The sequence below is a fragment of the Parasteatoda tepidariorum genome, chromosome 9 (genome assembly GCF_043381705.1).
Source record: "Parasteatoda tepidariorum isolate YZ-2023 chromosome 9, CAS_Ptep_4.0, whole genome shotgun sequence".
NCBI lineage: Eukaryota > Metazoa > Arthropoda > Arachnida > Araneae > Theridiidae > Parasteatoda > Parasteatoda tepidariorum.
In genome coordinates, this window is record NC_092212.1 from 11,784,561 (window position 1) to 11,808,046 (window position 23,486).

Sequence of the window (23,486 nt, forward strand, 5' to 3'; positions counted from 1 at the left end):
GTTTTAAAACTAATTTTTAATTTTTGGGATAGTGCTTTAATCGTTAAATAAATCGATTCTAAATAATAATTATTTTTTTCATTCGAACATTTGTGTACGTTCGAAACATCAATAGTTGTTCGAATCGCCGACTCAAGCCTTTTCCATGTTATCTTTTACGACACGCATCGAATAATATAAAAAGAGCTTTCGACATTTTTTTTCCATGGTATCTTCATGTAATATGTGGAAAAAACTGTTGACTCAGCAGATCCATAATTTATTTATTGATCTTATAAGTTTATCTTCATTGCTTTACAGGAAGGGTTTCCAAATATGTGTGGGTTTTATGCTTTATTTTTACCATTCCTATAAGCTCATTCCCAGCCATATCAAATTTGAAAATATAACTACAGGGTTTTGAATAAATAATCTAAACATTTCTTTACTAACTCTATGTAAACAATTTTTTATTTAGCAGCAAATGTCTTGGAAGACTTTACATGGCCAAATTGTTTGCACAATTTGAAAAATCATGCTTGAATTTTCAGAAACGGTGTTCTTTTTACCCTTGCAAAATTTGCATATAACAAAATAAGCGGAGAAAGTTAAGAGTTGATTTCTACTTCAATGTCACTATAATCAAAAAGGCATTCTGATATAAATATTGTAATTCGATAGAGTAGCGATGTTAAATTTTTGTCTTCTACGGAGCCCTAATTAATTAACATTTTTTCGTAGGAACCTGGACTTTTTAAATAAAGTTTATTGAGGTAATAGTGAATGTTACTACCTATAGAAGATTATTTTAAAAATATTTAATAGGAGGAATTAAACTTTTTATTGTTTTGCCATTAATAATCTTGAGTAAGATTTTATAAGTAGCTGTTAAATTTGAAGTCCTTGTGCTGAATCTTGTATATTCATACCTGTCAACTTTTCCGGATGATTTTATTTTCATATTTAAAGTGGTAGCAATACTCATGTTATTCCAATTAACTTTTTGAATTATAATTATAAATTAGTTTGACCACCACTACATATAAATAATTACAATAAATAAGTAAAAGCATAATAAACCTTGCGCAAGCGAATTCCAACGTGATCAAATTATAAGTATATTTTTGAGTCAGATTGTTTTTCGTTAATTGTATTACAACCACTCTGAAAATCCATTCTAGGAAAGAATGAAAGTTGGCAGGTATGTATATTTATGCTATCCGTAACCACTTGAAAGCCTTTTTATTTGTTGTAAAATATATTTAACACGTTGAAAGCCATGGGGCTCACCGGTCACCAGCACTGAATTTGTTCGTAGCGCCATGGGGGTAACCGGCGAAGCCAAGATTATTAGAAACACATTATTCGAGTAATTTTTTAATATTATTATCGTTACTAAAATGCATTCCTGCCAACTTTTACGCATTTGGCGTAAAATTTTGTTTCTATATTTAAAGTGGTAGTAAAATGCATGCTTTCTATGTATTCTTTGCATTTATAAACATAATTTATAATCTTTTTGACAACCACTATTTTTAACAAAAGTTAAGCATATATGTAATACATTCGTGGTAGACCGTATAAGCTTTTTCAAAAAGCTAAGTATGTTTCTGCCTAAAATAGTAATTTAAATTCCATTTTACTACCACTGCGGAAAATCATACTCGAAAGGATAATAAGTTGGCAGGTATGAAAATGGGTTGAAGAAATTAATGCAATACAGAACAGACGAAAATAGTTTTATTTATATACACAGAGATGTCAACTTGCTCGGGACAGCGAATAAATATTTTCAAATGGTAGCCTATTAATTGTGATTCTTGGTTTAATATATTCAATTTAGTAGATTTTAATCCACCACTATTTCTAAACAATTCATAGGCTTATTTTATACACCACTTTTTTTTTAACATGTATCATGCTAAACCTTTAAAAAAACTGGTAAAATGTGTCTAACATTTACGAATTTAGTTTCTAGTTATTTACCGTTTGGCCAGACGGGCAAGCCATGTAAAATTAGCGTGGCATTCAAAGTTTTAACTTCCACGAGGCATCATTTGCTTTCGTATCTATTGGCTTAGACAGATATAATTTCTTAAAATAAAAGTTTTTACCTCTGTTGATATTCGTTGCCTAGGGACTCAGAGGACACGGATGCGTAGTTTTAGTCTATTTGTACAGATTTACCTAACCACGTGACACGCTTCAACGCCCCCGCGTAGTATTCCATTTATCTTTCACTCCCGCCATTTGCATGTGGATGTTGAATCCTTTTTAGTAATTGACAGCTATTATATCAATTGCATTTCTAATTGTATGCCAAAAATAACAAATTATGTGGTTCAGATCCAAGACATATTCATTTTGTAGAGATCTAATTAACAGTTGATTTTTTAATTACGTTATTTTTAACTGTGATAAACTTTCAGGATATATTTTTAAAAAAAAGACTCAATATTTTTAATTTAAATCTTAACAGAAAAATCTGCACTTTCTACTAAAATAAAAGATATTTATAAGAATACACTGGAAATATCTTAAAGCTGATAAAGAAATTTTTTTTCCATTTCCCCACAAAAGAAAAAAAAAACACCATATTTTACACTAGATAATAAAAAGTCAATGCTTTTAAAAACACTAAAGAATTATAATAAATGTAATTTTTTTTTTCATTTTGTAACTGAATTAAAGAGAAAGAAAAAAATTTATTCTCTTTACACTTTTAAAAAAATCTGTTAAAATACATTGTCAAATTTCTCCACTAGCAAGAAATTTGTATTCTTTTTCCGAAAAATACTTTTACTTTTCGCAATAGTAAAATAAAATATTCGTCTTAAAAGGATTTTTTTTTAAAAAAATAGATTTATTGAAAAAAAGGCAATTTTTTTAATTAGTTAAATAAAATAAAAACTTCATACTCTGTATACTACTGAAAACTATAATTCTTTTGAAGTCCATAACGAAATTGAATAAGAAAAAAGAAAAAATATCTAGGTAAAGAGAAACAACTCTTAACGAATTAAAAAGAAAGAAAAAATCTATATATGTAGAAAAAAAAGGAAAGAAAAACGCCTAAAATTGTATTAAATTTATCAGTGTGCTTTGTGCCCAGAAAAACAACAAAAAGGCTTGATAAGCAATAAATTTGTCAATATTATCTGTAGCGATAAAAATAATTTAAAATGGTATTAAACTTATCAATAAATTTCGTGTCGGCAAAATGAACAAAAACGCATATTATATGAAATTCGTCAATATTTTTTGTGTCGGCCAAAGAAGAAAAAAAAATAATAATAATAAAATTCTATTAAACTTGCCAATGTTGTTTGTCCCAAAAAATTAGTAAATACATTTAAAATTGTAATAATAAGCTTATCAATAATATTTGTGCAGACTAAAAATTAAATTGTGCTGCCGAAAAATTAAAAAATACACTTAAAAGTATAATCAGAAACTTCTCAATATTATTCGTGCTGACTAAAAAAACAAACACTTAAAACTGTATTAAATTTGTTACTATTATATGTGCCGGTAATAAAGAACTTAAGATTCATTTATTTAACACGTACACGCCGGGGTGACCCACCGGTGGGTCACGCTCGATTGTCTCATCTTGGCAGCGCACCGGTGTAAAAACTGGTAACAATAAATTTCATTTTTTAGTTTTTTTCCGTGAATAATAAAAATCCATAACTACCAATTGTTTTCAACGGATGCAATTTTTTTATTGAATTGCTTCTTGGCCGTGATTAATTTCCTTACAGAAAATTGCTATTGTTGAGAATAGATTAACTCCTCCCAAATATTATCTAATATTGAAATAGTTCTTCTACCAGTATTTTCTCTTTTCCCGTACCAGTCGTTTCACTTTTCCCTGCGTGAACGTGTTAAATGTATTGATCTTAAGAATTTTTCACCAGTTAAGAAAACTTTAGGCTTATAGTTGTGTGGACAAGATCTTTTTGAACATATAGTAAATAATATTTTAATTAGCCATTCAATACACAAAAGTTTCATAAAATTTTGCTACAATAAATCAGATGATTCAAAAAAAAAAAAAAAAAAAAAATAGCGGAACAAGTAGAACTTTCCAACAACTACGCTTAACTAATCGGTTTCTTTGACCAATGTTGAAAGAAGAGAAAAAGAAAAGTTTAGAAAGAGTTATGAATTAAAAGTTTTTTGAAGTTTAAGTTTCGTAAGTTAAAAAGAATAATGAAAGAGGAAAAGCATATTTCAATCAATCATATAATTGCAATGAAAACATGCATTGTTGGTACAGCTACCGAGGAAATGAAAAGGGAAAAAGAAAAAAAAACTAGAATATTTAATGCTTCCGTGACAAAAAGTTAAATAATTGTGTTTTTGACCACGAAACTCTATTAAATCATACAAGTTTGAATTCCAATGAAATAGAAGGCATTTAACATCCGTGTTCTTCCTAGTTTTAGTGTCGACTAAAGGTGCAGTAATTCACTTTTAATTATTTATCTCTTTAATTATTCAATAGTATTTACCACATAAGTATTCATCTACATTTCACAATATTCATATACAAGTAGTTTTGAAATCACTTTCAATAGTAAACTGAAAAAATAGACTTTAAAAAGTAGCTAACTTTGATTTTTTTTTACAAAATTTTGAATTTTAATAGTCAGAACTTTTTGAAACTTTAGTCGCCCATGGCAACCTTGTATTTGATTTAAATCGAAAGATACTACCATCTACATACAGAAATGTTCCGGACAGCGAATAAATATTTTCGAGTGGTAATCTTTCAATGTATGATTCTTGGTTTTGTGAATTTGATTTATAGGGTTTTTTACTCACCACTACTTCTTCATAATTCAAAGGCTTGTGTGACACTACTTTGTTTCAGATACGCCGTGTCATACCTGCCAACTCTTACGGTTTTCCCGGAAGAATTTTTTTTTTTTTCATATTTAAAGTGCTAGCAAAATTCATGTTATTTCACTAAACTTTTTGAATTATATTAATAATTATAAATGAGTTTGACCACCACTACATATAAATAATTACAACAAATATATAAAAAGCAAAGTAGTCATCACGAAAGCGAATTTCAACCTGGTTAAAATTTAAATGTCTTTTTGAGTAAAATTGTTTTTCGGAAATAGTTTTACTACCACTTGGAAAATCCATTCTCGTAAAGAATGAATGTTGGCAGGTATGCCGTGTTGAGATTTTTGAAAAGTAAGCAAAATTAACCGAAAATCTGAACATTTTCGTTTACAGTCCTCTAGTGTTTTTTTTCCTTCTTTTAAATGTTTTGTAAACATCCACTATCAATTTGTTTCTGAAAAGTAAATAAAAGCATTAGAGAAGATTTAAAAAATTTTCTCCAGTGTTTTTATATGTTACTAAAAATTTAAGAAATCAGAATTCGCATGTAATGTCATCAACAAAAAAGAAAAGAAAAAACAATTATTCAATTAATTTTTTTTAATTTCTTTATTTGAATAAATAAAAAATTAAGTAAATAAATAAATGAATATACTAGTTGCATATACTTGTTCCGCGTAATTAATAATCTTTAAGAAAAACTGAATTTGATCAAAACGTTATTCATAAAAGTAGTTGTTACGGTCATTACATAAGAAAGAATTCGAAAATCTTATAAATAATTGTTTCTGGCAAATTTATAAGGTGCATTGCTTTCTGTCGTTTCAAGAATTTATAAATAATTAAGTTTAAATCCTAGGCTTTGTGACAGTTCGCAAAATGAATTGATAAAAAGTCAGAGAAAAGAAACAAAATTTCTACTTCGGAAAAAAAAATGCGGCATTGTTTACAGGTCTCAAAACGATTTTTCATAACATTTAGATGTCGTCTTGGTGATAACTAGCAACACAATCAACTTTTTAGGAACTTAATAATCTCTTAGATCGTTCAATAATGGTTGTATATACAATATTTACAAAAATTTCAAAAGCAAAATCAATAGTGTAAGAAAATGTATGCTATTTACTTGTAATTTTCCAGTGTTTATGATAATTCTTTTAAATTGTTTACTCAATTTAAGTATAGTCATGACTTTTTTTCCCCTGCTTACGAGCTTTTATTCGTTCCGAAGGTGGTTTTAACAAACAAAATAGCTGAATTATATGTAAATAGAGACTTCAGACAGAAATACATGTTTTTAATTCACTAGAGATTTGGCACACTACTGACTATTAACGTTAATATATCTATCCATGCCCTCCAACTTATGAGGATTTTGAAAATAATTCTTTCTAGTGGTAGCGAACCAAAGTAGAAATTTTTAAAGCAAATGGATCTCTCATAAAACTTTTATCAGAACTTAAGAATCTAGCCATATGGCCTGCACTTTTATAAGTAATAGTGGACAAGTTACGCCAAAATTAATTTTTTTTAAATATTAAGACATTAATTTTGCTACCGTCAGAAAAGAATATTTCTGAAACTACGGAAATTCCGTAGCAGTTGGAGGGTATGTATATCTATCCAGTTGCCCTCAGCTACGCATTGGAATATCCGTATTTAGTTTTTATATTAAAAATGGTCATGAATTTTATAGACTTCTTTTTAAAACTTACATTTATAAATTTAATTTAATATGATTTTAGCTACTACTAAATGCAAATAAATCAATCCTATATGTAAAAGCAAGTTATAGAAACGAAAATTAGTGTAATACAATATAAGAAAGCACTCTTTTTTGAGGATATAATCGAGTGGGCTGATGAAAGGATTATATCTTTTATTTTCCGGATTTTGTAAAAATTTTTATCCTTTTTCTTCCTCTAGTCGTTTGTTATTTTTTTAATATTATTTTTCTTTTCCCCTCCTTTTTTCATATGTCTGTAATTTTTCTTTGTTTTATCGTCATTTTGAACATATATATATATATATATATATATATATATCACTGTGTTTATATGTTATGGTGGTTGTAAGTTGTAAATAATTATTCACATTATTCCATAAACTATATCTATACAACAGTTAAAAATCACGAATTCATTAATGCTTTCAGATGTTAGTTTGTAGCAAATATTTGTTTAAACGTATTGTTATGGTTACCCATTAGGAAAATGTTTTTCATATCCGAATTGCATTCAACTACAACATTATAATCACAAATTGAGAGTTTGTGTGAACTATGAACTGTACGTATTATCATTTTTAAAAAAAGGCAAATTATATATTTGAAACTTCTTGTAGTTGATTGCTTTTCCCCCTGAGTTCTTTTCTTTTATTTTCACCAGAGTGCATTTTAAATGTTTTTTAAATGAAATTAATTTAAATTTTTTTATGTGCTTTTTATAATTAATTTATTCAGAAATGGTTACTTTAAAGAGGCGTAACATGTGGGTAAATCGCGGCAGGTTAAGAATAGCGTTTTCGTTTAAGGAAAACGTAATAAATCACCATGTTATTATTGACTCCCATGATGCTTAGTTAATTTAGGTAATACATGCATATTATAATTACAATTATAACAGTCGTTGATAAGCCGATCCAATTTTCAGTTTACGGCTACCAATGTTTAACTCTTAGCCTTGAAATTTTGAACTCGATCCTGAAGATAAGGGAACTCCTGGAACAAGTATTGGGAGAAATTTGCCTTCGTGGAGGATTTTTTGATGGAACTAAATTCATTTGCTTTAAATGGAGAGGAAAACCACGAACCCCTCCCCCGGTTAATCTGACGGCAAGGGGAATCTAACACAGGATCCGTCTACCACTGAGGATATTTTACGTCAGCAATGTAGTAAGTGCGAGACGGGCACGGAATTCGAATCAACCTGCCATCACCGCGATTCAAATCCGGTTCACCTTATTGGGAGGCAAGCGCTCTATCCCCTTAGTCACCACGGCTCAATAAATGCATATTGAAAAAAAAATTAAATTTATTATGTACTGAAACAAAAATTAATAGACTATAGATGCTTATTCGTTTGGAGGAGCCGTGAAAGATCACCACACTATTATTGACGCCGACGATAATTAATGCTAAGTAGACTGTTATTGTTGCCAATGATACTGAATTAATTAAGGTAATATATGCAAATTTAAATAAAAAAAATAAGCTATGTATTAAAAAGGAAAATTAGAGGAGTAAGGTTACTTACTTTTTTGAAGGTACAGTAAAAAATCGCCATGCTATTATTGAGGTCGATTATAATTCACTTTGGTAAGATGTGAAATAAAAAAAAACTAACCAGTACACTAAAAATTAAGTTAAGTGAGAAAAGATACTTAGTCATTTATGGGGAACTGTAAAGAAATAGTCATACTATTATTGACGCCAATGATGCTTAATTAATGTTGGAAGATGTTTTAATTGAAGTAAAACAAAATAACCTAGGTACTAAAAAGTAAAGTTAATTAAGAAAAAAATAATTTTTCGTTTTGGGAAACCGTAAAAAAAAAATTGTGTAGATGATGCTTAATTAATTTTGGTAATATGTAGTACTGGTATAGTGGTGATTGGTGCAATCAAAACTATGGAAATAAAAGAAACTTCGAAAGGATTATGTACCGGGGAAAACTACTTGATAGTGGTAAATATTGATTTTCATGAGTTGGCTGCGAGCAATAGCATCAAGGCGAGTGATGATGAACATAGTTAATCTCTATTCTGCTGGAAAGAATTACAGAAAATAATGTTTGCTTATTTTAATAACATAAAGCCACCAGAAAGGGTAACAAATAACAATAAATAAATAAAAAATTGAAATTATTTTAGCTTTATTAATTGCGTCGGCATAAGCCTTTGAGTTCGATGCATGATTTCGTAGTTTTGCTCAATACCGATTACTGATTTATTGATTATATTTTCTTTTTTAAATTCACTTTGAACTAAAAATGGATGTTCAGCTAATCGTGAATATTAAAAAAAGTGTTTCGAAGTTTAAAAAGAATTATATTTTGATTATAATATCTGTTTAAAGAAGAAATGACGTCAAAAGCAATAGTAGGGATTGGTTAGTGAAATGAACAGGTGGCAGAACCAACAAGTATAAAGATATTACACGGTGCGCATGTGAAACAATTCTAAAATTCATGTGTTAAGTGCACTCTCTGAAGTAAATGTTCATTATCACTCCCTCATTAAAAAAGAAAAGCCGAATCAAGAATAGAATAGTGCGATTTATAAGTTTAGAAAAAATATATTGAGTGATTTCTACTTATTTTGATAGTTTTGATGTACATTAGATTTCTAAAAGATAGGTATTTTATTTTTTGTTATAACCGGTGTTGAATAGCCGACACATTTTTGGAATTACAGCCATCAATATTCAACTCCGTAAATTCCAGTAAATTTGAGCCCAACCGAGAAGACTTGGAAAGTCCTGTGTCAAACATTGGAACAAAATAGCTTCGGTTGAGGACTTTCTGATGGAACTAACTCGCATTAGCGTTACATGTATAGGAAAATCATAAGAGCCTCACACGGTTAGCCTGACGGCAATCGATTTCAACCCATGGTCTGTCTACTACTGAGGATATTGTACGTCAGCACTGTGTTCGGTGCTAGCCGGGAGCGAAATTCATATCAAGCAGCTACTGCTGGAATTCAAACTTGGTTCACTTCACAAGGGTGGCGAACATTTCATCCCCTGAGCAACCATGGCTCTCAAGGATGGATTTTATTTAATTTTTATAACCGTCGTTGAGCAGCCGATCCAATTTTAAGATTACGACTACTAATATTCAACCCCGTAACCTTGTATTTTTGAACCCAATCCAAAAGACAAGGGAACTCCTGGATCAAGTAATGGGAAAAATGTGCCTTCGTGAAGGACTTTTGATGAAACTAACCCGGATTAGCGTTACATGGAGAGGAAAACCTCCCACAGTTAGCCTGATGGCAAGTAAACTCTAACCCATGATCCGTCGACCAATGAGGATATTTTACGTCTGCTCTGTGGTCGGTGCGAGCCAGTTGCGGAATTCGTATCGACCAGCCTTCACTGGGATTCAAACCCGGCTCACCTCTTTGGAAGGCAAACTCTCTATTTCATGATCCAAAACGGCTCTTCGGGGATGTATTGTCGAAAAGTAAACATGTATTAAAAATTTAAACGTCTATATTATTTTTGTTATTTTCTCACATATTTCCAAACACAGTTTGAGACAGTTGACTCACATTATTTTTCGTTGTGTATCTTCTTGTAAACTCGCTTAGGAATCCTGTATATTTTTAGATTCCGATAGTTCTTTACATTATTTTCCTCTTAATTTCCCTATTATTTCGACAGTTAAAATAAATTCTCGATAGAATTTATTTGAGAAATTTTTTGAGAAATTTATTTGAGAATTTATTTGTATAATCGTGTTAACCTATGTATTTTGAATAATAATTTCAGTATAATAATAATTTAATATTTATGTTAATAACTTAAGTTAGCCATTAGATTCCATCACCTCACATTTAACCAGAGTATCTTATTTTTAATTTTTCTTTTTTAAAGCAGATTTTATACTTTACCATTACATTTTTAATCTAATGAATTTGATTTATAAAGATATTCACCAATGCAATATGAGAACAACTGAAACATAATAGACCCGACAATCGCAAGTTGTTTGTAGCCTATGAGCTGGTAACAGATAATGGCAATATATGTGACAAATATAAGTGACGGTAAAATTAAAATCTGTTTACCTCTCCCGCATCTCTGTTTACCCAGCGTTACGTCAAACTCGTATCTGTTGTGATTGTTATAATGAAAAAACTCAGGTTCTGCGAAACTTGCCAGGTTTTACTCGGCGAAACAATATGTCCTCCAATATTTATAAATTTGCGAAGTTTAGGTAGGGAATAGTTGCTTTTACTGTATAAAAATTAAAATTTCAGTTAAACTTTTCGTGTTTTAGAAAAAATTAATTTTTAGTCTAATGTCACAATAGACACTACCTCAACAAAGTTCAAAGCTTACACGAAAAATAACAAATGCTGGAAAGATAATCATTTTATGCCACCATATTGTAGCATAACTCAAAATGTTTTAACTCATTGTAAATATTTCATGATGTATGGGTTAGGGGCCGCTGCGCGGCCCAGGCACCCAATTTGTTTCAAATAAAGAAAGAAAAGTAAGGTAATCATTTTATTATAGATAGTTTTCGGCTGCCACGGGCAACGAAAATGCAGAAAAAAAAATAATAATAAATTGCGACTTATAAAACTCGATTTTTTTTCTATATTAAAATTAAAATTAGCAACTTTTTATAGCTTATTTTTTCAGGTAATTATTGAACGTAAATGCAAGGAATGTTTTGGTTTTAAATAAATTAAGACGTTAGTCATAGTGGTAGTTACGTTGGAATTATTAACCTCTTCGAGACAGGCCAGTCATATATGAATATGCATTCTCACGTTAGCGACAATCAGGGTAAAAAGGATGTATGGTGTATAAACCAGAGATGCCAACTTGCTCCGGACCGCAAATATTTATTTTCAAGTGGTAGTTTATCATTTGTGATTCTTGGTTTAATAAATTCAACTTAATAGATTTTTATCCACCACTATTTTCTGACAAGCCGCATTACAGATAAATTTTGCTACCACAAGAAATGTTATTTCCACTAAGTGAAGCAAGTTGGTGCACCTATATTCCTGTGTTATTTATTTATTTCTATATTAATGAGGACTTCTGTGTTATTCTAGACTGCTATTAGATTCTAGACTATTCGATTAGATTCTAGACTATTTCATCTTTTTGAGTCATATTAGATCCGATGAATCAGTAAGAACCAGGCTGGTCCTGAGTAGCCAGAACAATTGTCCTGAGTAGTCCAAATTTCTGCAGATCAGGAAAAACAGATTATGTAGAATTGTAGACACTGTGTAGATCATAAATGCGATACAAAACGTGATGAATTAATAATGATAATTATTTTTAAAAAAATCAGTGAAACTATCACTTAAGTTTTCTACAAAAATTAGCATTTCAATGAGATTTCTGAGGGAAATAAGGATGTTTCTTAATTAATACTTATAGTAGATCATATTTCTTTGAAATAAATTATTAGATTAAATAATTGATTTACCAAACCACATCTTTTTAAAAGTAAAATACACGCACACATAAAAGAAGCTTAATTCATCAGCAGGTTAATCTTGGGTATTTATTTTGATAATTTGATACTTAATGATTAAATACAACTCTAGTGAAAATCATTATTGCGTGTACCGCCCACCGTGTACAATGCAGGATTACACTTCTAAAATTTTCATCTGAATTGCTGAAAAGTGTACAACACATCTGCAAACATAAATGTTGGTCAAGGTCTCACTCATCAATATTGTCTATGGTTGACACCCAAATGTGATCACTTTCAAAGAGGAAGACCCTTTTTGCCAAATTATCGTCCATCTTCCCTGGCATCATTGGGGATGGGGGTGCAGCCAGGTGCACTTTTTTATTCTTAACATCCCAAATAATTGTTGTCTTCACGCAGGTTGCTCGTCAGCAGCCAATCCTTCCTTGCGCTTGCTCCTCCATCGGAAACTTTGCATCCCATAGATCACGTGACCGGCGCAAGAGGGTCTAAATAATTAACGAATTCTTTTGTAACTAGTATTTATCGAGATCAAAGTAGCAACGCCCTTTCTTCTTCTTTGGCTCCACCCTGCGGCAGCTTTCGGAGCCAAGGGGAGTCTAAACTGCTGCTGGCTCGCCAAAAACCACCCACACCCTTAAAAGAGATAAAACTATCTTTTCGCCTTGTCCTAAATCTTTGTTGCTAACTGGCTGAAGCAGCTATTAATCAAGCTTGATCCGAAAAACTTTATTTCAGTTTTAAACTGATTTATTATGATTCTAACTAATTGACAATTAACAAAAATCTTTTGGTTTTAAATTTGAATTTGTTTCAAAGAGGGAGCTGCTCTATCCCATCATAAATTGGCTAAATCGTTGTAAAGCAATTTTAATCAGAAATATCTTATATTCAGAAATAGCATAAACAGTTCCTCGTTTGTTTATTTTATTTGTTATGGGCTCAATACAGTGAAGGCTTAGAAGTCTATGACAAGTTGAAAAGTTTACATCACAAAGATACCTCCACACTCTAGAGGTACGGTATTTTAAGTTACGTTGCCCTAGAGATATACAATGGGCTATTGTGAACGGTCTAGAAAACATCTCTGAGGATGATCCGGGATAACATACATACGTTACACCCCGTTTTATAGAGAGGACAGACTCACTCACCATCCATCCGCAAATCGTAATTTTGACCTGAACCAGAGCACGATCAATATCCGATCCAGTATCCCAAGAGGTATGATTTGTTATGGGAACTTTAAGGACTTTACGACCCAGACAGATTTAGCTTGCACAAGTTACCATTTTGTGCACGGGAATCTTCGTCAGCAGGGATCGTAATCAGGACCTCTCGGACATGGGCCCAACGCCCTACCAACCAGGCTATCAAGACCTCTCACGCTCCAGAGCATTTAATGGATTGGAGAAAGCATTCGGGAAGGGATATCCAGATCCAGAGATTTTATTGATCTTTGTTGTATGGCTGAGCTACTCCAGCCGCTAGCGGCCCTTTTCCTATTCATCATGAGCTTGTAGTTTAGGGTATGGAATGTAAATGGTATTGAGGAAGAGGGGAAACAAATCCTAATCAATTAGATGAAAAGTTGAAAGTAGTTACAGCAGTGATTTTTATCTTTTTTATGTAATTCATCTACCGCGCTGACTGTGGGCAAAGATCATGTTTGGCTCAGGTACAGTTGAAGTGAAAAGAAATTATTTCAAAATTGCTTTTAATAAAGCTAGAAAGAAATTAGTAACCCCTTTGGTGAATCTGAATTTTCTTTATGTAAAAATAAACATTTCTAAAAGCTTCAAGCATGATCATTTAAATTGCACCAACATTTTTGCCATGACATCTCATCATCAAAACATTAGCCGCTGAAATAAAAGATTACTTACATTGTTTGAGTTAAATGTTTCCATAGCTTTATGCTTGTACCCTTTTTATTAACATAGATGTGAGTAAGATGCAACTATTAAGAAGAGACTGTTAGTGTTGCTAAAGTATAAAAATTTCAATTATTAGGATGATTAGCAAGTACCATTGATAAAAGTGTTGTCGGACACAATATTTTTTTTTTCGGTAAGAAAATCATGTACAAATTACAGCGCAAAACATAGAGACACGTGCAGAATTGCATTTGCTTTAACCCTTTTCCACACGAATTTTAAAGAATCGTCTTGCCGTAATGTAACTAATATTATCAAGAGAAGTATAAATTTTAAAACTTCTGATGTAACGAAGCCATTCTTAAATTAATGAGCTTGGACAAAAAAATGGTGTAAAAGTACTAGATAACACAGCTCTTGATGTTAAAATTTAGCATTTAACTCTGTAAAAATTAATTTCATTCAATTTTTAAAAAAATAATTAATATTTGAGTACGGATGATTACGCATTTGTTAAGATATTTAGAATCAGCCTAATAACGAGTAACCTTATAATGAGTATGTTACAAGTTCTATCGCCGTTGGAGACTGTTTCCAATTGCCTTTTCTTTAAACTGAAAATAAATTTCATTTTACAGTTATAAAAATATTTAATAAGTTTAATGATTTAATATATATAATAATATTTTTTTAAAGTGAAAACTTTAAATCATTAATTTTATAAAAAAAGTTTCAGTTAAAATCGTTTAAAATTTTTACTTTCGCTTAAAATAGTTCCTCAATTTTAGTTCGTAAGTAAAATGAAAAATTTTATGTTTCAAAAATAAAATACACAAAAGTAAATTTTATAAATAGTCTTATAATATCAGGAGAAGGGGCTAACTTGGAGAATTCCTGTAAAATTATCAAAAAAAAAATTTTTATCTCAAATTTGTGCAAATACAGTATTTTTTAAAGCAAAATTTGAGCATTTATCTTCAATTAGAATGAATGTTTAGAAGATTATTAGAAGTTATTAGAACGTTTTTTGAAATCCCTTTAAGACAACCCAAAAGCTTTTTAAAAAGATTTTGTCAAAGAAAAGGGTTTTCTTTGCACATTATCCACGCCCCAGGGTTTCATCTTTTAACTTTTCCCAAGACAATAACTGTACAAACAGAGAATGTTTTATACTATTTCGGACATCTGTCCGAAGTCACTACTGTTTAAACAAGAGTCACTACTGTTTAGTCCAAAAAAATACCTACCAGAATTTCTCCAAATCATAGTATCAATGTTAGGATAGGGACATCACTTTCAGAGAAGGATTAATTGATAAACATTAACCCATAAACCGACAAAAACTCTCATCTCTCTCTCTTAAAACTTTTTTTTTCAATCTGAAGGTAACTGACTCAATTATTGCATTTTATACATATATATTTCGGTGAAATCAAAACATTCGTTTTTACCAAAATGTATTAATAACATTGACAATTTTATCGAGATCATAAATTATGTTACGTCAATGCTTTTAAAAGTTAATGTTTTAAATGGTTTCCCAACCATTTTATTTATTTATTGACTTATTAATTAACTAACGAATTTTGATTTATTTATTTTGTGTAAAAGGTACATTACACATCATACCTTTGTTGCGCAAATGCAACATAAATGGGAAATGAATTAATTCAAAATTGATGTAAGCTAATTGCTTAGTTCGTAATTTAATTAATATATTTAATTCTTATTTCTATATTTATACACCTTTTTCTCTAATTTCACTTTGTAGAAATGTGACAGTGGTTTTCTTGAAAAAGCGTTTATAAATTCATAATTCTTCTCGTTTTCAGGATGGCCAATTTATAATGATATCAGCCACCAATGGAGGGTGATAACAGCCGGCCATGGCGAAATGCTGGAGACGCAATGAGGAACAGAAAGGTAAAAGACATTATAATGCTTACAAAAAATACGGTTTATTGTAGAAAACGAGCATGATATCACTCTTTTACCCTTACACCCGCACATTTATGATCATCTTATAAAAGAAGATTCTACAGTAAAAAAAATACAATAGAAATTGTTAAATAAGATAAAACAAAAGCATAATTAGTTCCGTCTTCCAATATATCAATCATAAAATAGTTCGGCATTATTTTCTTTCTTCTTACGTTGATTATAGCCTCTCTGAAAAAATCTCACTTTCGTAAATACACAAGTGGGCGACCTTTGTGCTAAAATACAAACTATGGTAAACCACGCTTAGGAGCACTTAAATAAATAATTTTTTTTGTGCTCCTAAACGTTGTTTAGCTCACTTTCGTAGTTCCTCCATTAAGCTATTTAGTTGTTGGCAGTTAGCAGTAGGTTGTTTATTTATTACTTATTTTAGTGTTATTTATATTAATATTTAATTTATAATTATTTATTTTTATTTTAAATATGCTTTCTTAAATGAAAAGATATATAAATACTTCTATATTTGAATAAATGAAAAATATACAAGTAAAAAAAATGTAATCTAAGTCCCCAAAAATTTGAATGACCTACGGCCCCGCGTACGCATAATCCGGCATTGGTTATCGAAATAGTTCTTCATAATACNGAGCTGTGCAAATTTATTGTAGAAAAAGAGCAAGAAATCCCTATTTTACCCCTACACCCACACATTTATGATCATCTTATAAAAGGAGAGTCTACAGTAAATAAAAATACAATAAAAATAGTTAAATAAGATAATACAAAGCGTTATTAGCTCCGCCTTCCAATATATCTATCATAAAATAGTTCGGCATTATTTTCTTTCTTCTTACCTTGATTATAGCCTCTCTGAAAAATCTCACTTTCCTAGTTCCTCCACTAAGCTATTTAGTTGTCGAAATAGTTCTTCATAATACAAAAGTCTAATATTATGGCCATAAGACCAAAGACCAGTCCTTTTATCAACCAAAAGGATTTGTTTTAAAATGAACTGGAACTTTTTCTTCTTCAACTCCGAATATTAAAAATGTGATCGACGCACTATAAGATTCTTTGAAAAATATTAAGTATCAGGTGATACTAGCATTATTACTTTTACTCTACTGAAACCGGTTTGCACTTGTTTATGTTCGTGTATAAATTGGTTAACATTGTTATGCAATACGTTAAAAATAAATACATATAGGAAGTGTATTAAAAATATTCTGAATAAAAACCTATTACATGTATGTTTTAATATAAAAAAATTACATATAAACTGGTGCAAAACATGTAATTATTAAACACTACAGTGCGTCTTATGATTTGGCCTAGTTATTATATTATACTAGTATAATACCTGATATAATAAATATTCTATATTTATATAATATATCGTCTAATATATCCAATAGTCGAATTTATATTTTATATCGCCTAATTTATAACTAAATGATATACGAACGCAAGCAAGTGCAAACCGGTTTCAGTCACATTCAGTCACAGACTGCTTAGTATCACCTGATAATTACATAGAATCTTATAGTGCGTCTAATAATTTGGTCACGGACTGTTAACTTTTAACTCTACAGCCTAGTTAGTTCTGTACTTTTTGAAAAGTATGAAATTAATTTTAAAAAAAACCCAAAAAAACAAAACTTTCAAACGTGTCGCCATTTCGTGATACATTGTTTAATGACAACTCACGTGATTCCAGTAAACGCACGAATGCAAAAGAAGGGGTGGAGACAGCAAAGAAAGAAAAAAACTCTGCAGATTGGGAAGAAAATAAAGATAAGGAAGATACATTATCTAAATAAGACCGAAAGTGAGGCGGAATGTCCATTAGATATTATAGACTTTCTCTAAACCCAATCATTTCTCACGCAAATGATTCCAGATTGCGTGCCATTTATGACGTCATTTCTAAAGCTCCTTTCCTGTTTGGGCATGATTTCTTCGACAGTTGAGGTATTCTGTTTGTCAGCTGTCACTTTGAGCAGGATTTTTATAGTAATGTCTAAAACACCCCTAAGATAAGTAAAGTTTTATAAAAGTTGTGTTAAAGCTGGGAGGTTCATGCATTTTTATTTACATTTTCTGTAAAGTATTTCTAGGAGATGTTGCGATTGTGCAAAAGGATTCTGACCAAATCTAAGAAACACGAATTAAATCTTTTCCTGTTTTTGACGTAATATTACATTGCAGAAACTCTTGTCATTTCCTCTTATTTTTGACTTATTAGTTTCTTCCCTACGTTTCGCCTGTATGCGAGAAGCAAAAGCAAACTAGCATTGGAACAGGTAAAGGGTTAAATACGACTCATTTTATTGAAAAGTAGAGCCTATTATAGTTGCCTGCTTTTACGCATTTTGTGGAAACTTTTATTTTTACTCTGAGATTGGTAATTAAATACATGCTTTTTATTTTATTTCTTGGATTTAAAAACTTAGTTTTTAACGAATATTATTCATCACTGCATAAAAATAAATTAAGCGAGCATAATAAAAACACTTAGGATCTTACAAACTAAAAAAATACATTTCTACGTGTGACTGTAGCAAAATTTAATTTCATCTCAAGTTACAAGAAATCATCGTCGAAAAAATTAAAAGGTGGCAGGTTTGTTAATAATTAAATTCATTGGCATTTTGCATGAAGAGGTCGCTCCTTCAAGCTCCCTTCCCCACGAATTCATCTGTCAAAAAAATGGAGACGGGAAGGGAAAACTACAAATATGCTGCTTTGAATCCTCTTTATTTAATTGACATCAATTTACTCTATTTGACTGTATCTTCCAAAGCATGTAAAACACAAGGCCATCACTCAATCAAAATTATATATATATATATATATAAAACGTTCATGTTACTTCAATGAAGAGGTGGGAAAACATTAAATTCTTAACATAGATTTGATAATTTTCTAGCATTTCTTGAATTAAATATTCGCCTCTGTTAAGTAAGCCATAAAAAGTTGGAGGTTGAAAAAAATTTCTTAAAAATGGTTTAGAAAAATAAATTTGGTTATGCAAAAAGAAATGAGATACTTCTTTATAATTTCCAGAGTTTAAATGAGTAAACTTATTATTCCAAATTAATAGTTTCTATTAATCTTAAACATCTTTGACTTTGCACACAAGAGTAAATTAAATCCTCCAGCAAAAAAAATTTCCTAAAAATAGCTGTAGTCTTAAGTTAGTTGCAGTTAACTACAAAAGAAATGTAGATTTTCCAACCACTGATACCAGTCATGCTTATTCGTTGGTCAAAAATAGAACTTCGTTAGGCTAAATGCCTTATTCCGAAAGAGTTTAATATTAATAAACATTGCGTAAAATACAGGTTTGCAGTTTTATTTTTACATATTTGAGTAATATAAGTTAAGAAAAAAAAATTAGAAAAATGTTGAAAACATAAGTTTAAAAAAATTGCATAAATGTAAATAAACAATGTCCAAAAAATTAAAAAAACTCGCTATTTAGTTTTTTAATTATCTGTAGTTGATGTAATGTATCAAGTTTTGAAAATTTTTTTGGGGATTTGATATTTTTACATGTTATTAGTTTTTATATATTGTTTTATCAGTTCTTTAAGTACTTCTTATTTCCTCTAATAAACTATCAGCACTATTTTTAACATATTCAATATCTTTCTCCAATTTATAATTAACACAAAGCAAAATAATTTTCTTCAATTTATAAATGCAAAGCTAAATATATCTGAAAAGTTTGTAAAACCAAAATTGAAAACAAAACTAAGCATTTTTTGAGGGCCTTAAAAGCAGTTCAATAAATTGAAAACTTTTTAAGAATATGTATGAGTTATTCCTCAAAGATTATCAAGAGTTATTCTTTTAACCCAGGAGTTCTTGATTCATCTTGTATGCTGCTATTAATTTTAAAATACAGGGANGGAAACTTTATTAGATTATATGGGAGGATTTGATTACGGTGACATTACTGCGGTTCGTAAAATATGTGTATCGATATACGGCGAAGACGCATTACACATTTTTTAAAAAGGAAAATTCCTAGTTTGATGTTATGCATGCAAATGTCAGTCATTTTTATATTTTTTGTACTGATATTGAATTTTTCTTTAACAAAAGGAGCTTTCGGGTTATCCGTATTTTTCGATTGTCCGTGCGACCTGTCCCGGTGATTAACCCGGATAATCGGGAGTGCACTGTAGTTAAATAGTATACAGTTGCCTGTTTTTAGATTATTGATAAGTATCCAGCTTATAAGTAGATAAGTATTTTTTAGCGTCATCCAAATCTTTTTTCATTGATGATGTCTTACCATCATAAGTTAAATCAGTTTAAAGTGTAATAAAATTAGATTTAAAAAAAAATCTAAAGACTGAGAAACGCGCGTAGCTTTAAGTTACTTACTTAAAGCCACAAACCGCATTATTTTTTTTTCTTCAAAGATGTGAGGAAAAATTCCAAGATGGTCGAAAAATTATCAAGTGCTATTTCTTTTAATCTAATAAAGCGATTCCTTTATTTTCTACCTTTTTTATGAAAGTCAAAGTGCTGTCTAATTACATTTCCTCACCAAAATTTTATTTTAATTTCATAATCGTCGTTGAACAGCCAACCCAATTTTGAGTTTATGACTACCAATGTTCAACTTCGTAGTCTTGTATTTTTGAACCCAATCTAGAAGATAAGGGAATTCCTATATCAAGTGTTGGAATATATATGCCTTCGTGGTGGACTTTTGATGGGTGATGGGACTAACCTTCATTTGCGTTACATGGAAAGGAAAACCATAGAAACCTTCTACGTTCCAGCCTGATGGCAAGACACTCCAACCCATTATCAATCTACCACTGAGGATATTTTACGTCACCAATGTGGTTGGTGCGATCCGGGTTCGGAATTCGTATCAACCAGCCACCGCTGGGTTTAAAACCCATTTCACCGTACTGGGAGACGAGCATTCTATCTCCTGGGCCACCACGGATTATCATAAGTACAAAAAAAAATCAAGAAAACAGGAGTTACAAATGCAACCTGAAATCCAAGATTCCTTGGAACACCATTTAGGAATCACTGATCTTATTAACAGTGGCAAAAAATTGCGTTAAAACATTAAACAGAAAAGCCGAATAATCTTTCTCTTATAAAAATTTTGATTTCAAACATATTTAAATTTATCTTTCCAAGAAATAAATGGTTCATTTCAAGGTTAATATAGAATGGAAATGATATCCAGTTTCCAGAATTAGAATAATCAATGGTTGTTAAGAAAAGGAAATAAAAATCGTTGACTGGATTGTAAATAAATGAAAAATGAATCTGCAACTAGCTTGTGAAAATATCTAAGATGATTACCCCCAAACATCTGCCAAGGAAAATTTTCACAGCCATCGAATAAGCTTAATTCTTTTTTACTGGTATATTTTTTTAACGTTGCCCCCCTTTTTTTTGTAATGAGTCTACACATCATAAAAGATGATGAAAGAACACGCAACTCTTAAAGTAATATGGTGAGATATTTGCACTTTATACAATGTTTCGAAAGACGCTTTCTTACAGCTTTAACCTCTTTCAAAAGAAATTTTTGCTGTTTCTTTTGAATTATGATCAATCTTATTCTGTTAGAATTCTGAATTTTCATAAATGCTTTAAGCTTTTTTAATCCTCTGCATTCTTATGTCGCCCTTGAGTAAAGCCTCCACAGGGTCTTTTGCAGATAGTCTGATTAGACTACTATGAAAGCAAACAAGTTAATGAAAGAGCAATTTAATACATAATCTGGTAAAAATAAGAAAGTGGTAGCAAATATATGTCTAAAAATTTGTTTTATTTATGAATATGATTGGCTTGTTTTATTCACTTGTCAACCACTACAGATTCAATTCTCAAATATATATAATAAATTTCTCTCAAGTACTTTTAAACCCCCTTCCCTCCTCCTCCTCTCATAGAGATGAAAGAGCAGATAGCCTCATCAGGCTAGGTACTCTGAAAAAAAAATTTGATTAGTTCAGTTCTACTTTTAAATTTTAGTAAATACTGTAAATATTTTTTCTTTATCTTTATCTTAAAATTGTTCCCTTCATTATGTATCAACTTGCGATTTATTTTTATGTATAACCCAGACTTGATTTTTTGATTATCAATTATTGTTCATTCTGAGACTTAACTTAATGTTAACGCCTCCCTTCCATTCCACCACATATTCTTCAATTTAGATGAAAGAGCAGATATCCATTCCTGGATAGGTACTCTGAAAAACTTGATTTGTTAGTTAGTAGTTTTAAAATAGAATTTGGGTTCATGCGCGCAAGTGGTTCGCTTTTTAAATAATCTGCGCAGACTACTTATAAGAAACCGTGTGGAAGCTTTCTGATGTGGGAGGTGATGCTTAGAGGCGCTATCAACAGTTACAACTCTAAAAGTTAAATTTTTCATATCTTAATAATTAGTAACCACAGTATCTAAGAATATTACAAATTACGTTAAAATACTGTATTATGTATTTTAAAGGGTTTAGTGCTTATATTAGTTCAAATAGTATTTTAAAGTACTCGGAGCACAAAAAGTTAAAAAGGAATAACGAAAAGTTATGAACTCTACATTGCGCTTGGCAATTATAATTTTGTAGCTAGTTTAACCCCTTCACTGGTTTTCCCCTACACCGTACGTGTGAGCCTGAGCATCCCTCATGCCTGGAAGTAAGACGGAAAAGAGAGAAACTGGTAGTAAAACCGTTTTATTTGCTGCTTGTTTTGGGTTTACTTAATGAAACTGAATTACTGGAAATAACAATGAAAGTTTCTAATCATCAGAGGATTAACTACAGTTTTTATATTTGTTTTGCTCAATTTTAAAACACTTTTTATCTTTTAGAAACGGAGAGAAGAGTACGTGCCAATGATCCAGATTTTAATGCACAGTTCAAGTATGCCGTAAGTATAATTCCTGGTTCATTTATTCCTAGAAAACACTTTTATTGTTTATGAACTGTCTGCAATGCCACTATATACTTTTTCTTGAACAGGAAGCAATTCCATATATGTGTGTATGCATACAATGCATATACATACATATATACATACATACATACATATGCATACATACATATACATATATACATACATACAAATATATTTAAAAAGAAATTAATATCATTAATAAATAAAATTTGTAAAATATTAAAATTTAAAAGATGAAAAACAATGTAAGGAAAGGATATAATTTCGTCGTCAGCTCACACGATTATATCAGCACAGAAGTGTTTTCTAATATACTAGGAGGCTCCGCCCCCTGCTCGCTAACGCTCGTCAACCCCCAATAATTGCTACGCAATCCTATGTGGTTCACGCCGTGAACCATGGATCGCTGCGCTCGCTCGCCAATGAACACAATGTTCTAGCACAAAGGCATAGTATATTATCATCAAAGACATAGTATTTTATCATCAAAGACATAGTATTGTACTTATGTAGAAGAATTCTATCAATGTTCTTATTGGCTTTTAAAAAAGTATATTAGCTATTTAGATTGTACATGGTGAAAAAATCAAAACATTAGCTAAATGAGAAACATATTAGCAAAATAAATTATCAAATATTGCTTCACTAATATTCTGCATTTTAAAGCGTGAAAATTCAATGC

At 30.6% G+C, this 23,486-nt stretch overlaps 1 protein-coding gene and 1 long non-coding RNA gene across 2 annotated transcripts in view; one reads left to right on the top strand and one right to left on the bottom strand.

The window, feature by feature from the left end:
* The window catches only part of LOC139426352 (uncharacterized), a 329,054-nt gene that overhangs the window by 90,678 nt on the left and 214,890 nt on the right, over positions 1–23,486 (bottom strand). The gene's annotated exons all lie outside the window — the stretch shown is intronic.
* Positions 1–23,486, top strand: part of LOC107445874 (phospholipid-transporting ATPase ID) — a 132,846-nt gene that overhangs the window by 37,406 nt on the left and 71,954 nt on the right. The window contains exons 2-3 of the mRNA XM_043047456.2: positions 15,746–15,836; positions 22,719–22,777. Coding sequence (XP_042903390.1) covers positions 15,800–15,836; positions 22,719–22,777 — 96 coding nt within the window. The 5' untranslated portion in view covers positions 15,746–15,799. The remainder of the gene's footprint in view (positions 1–15,745; positions 15,837–22,718; positions 22,778–23,486) is intronic.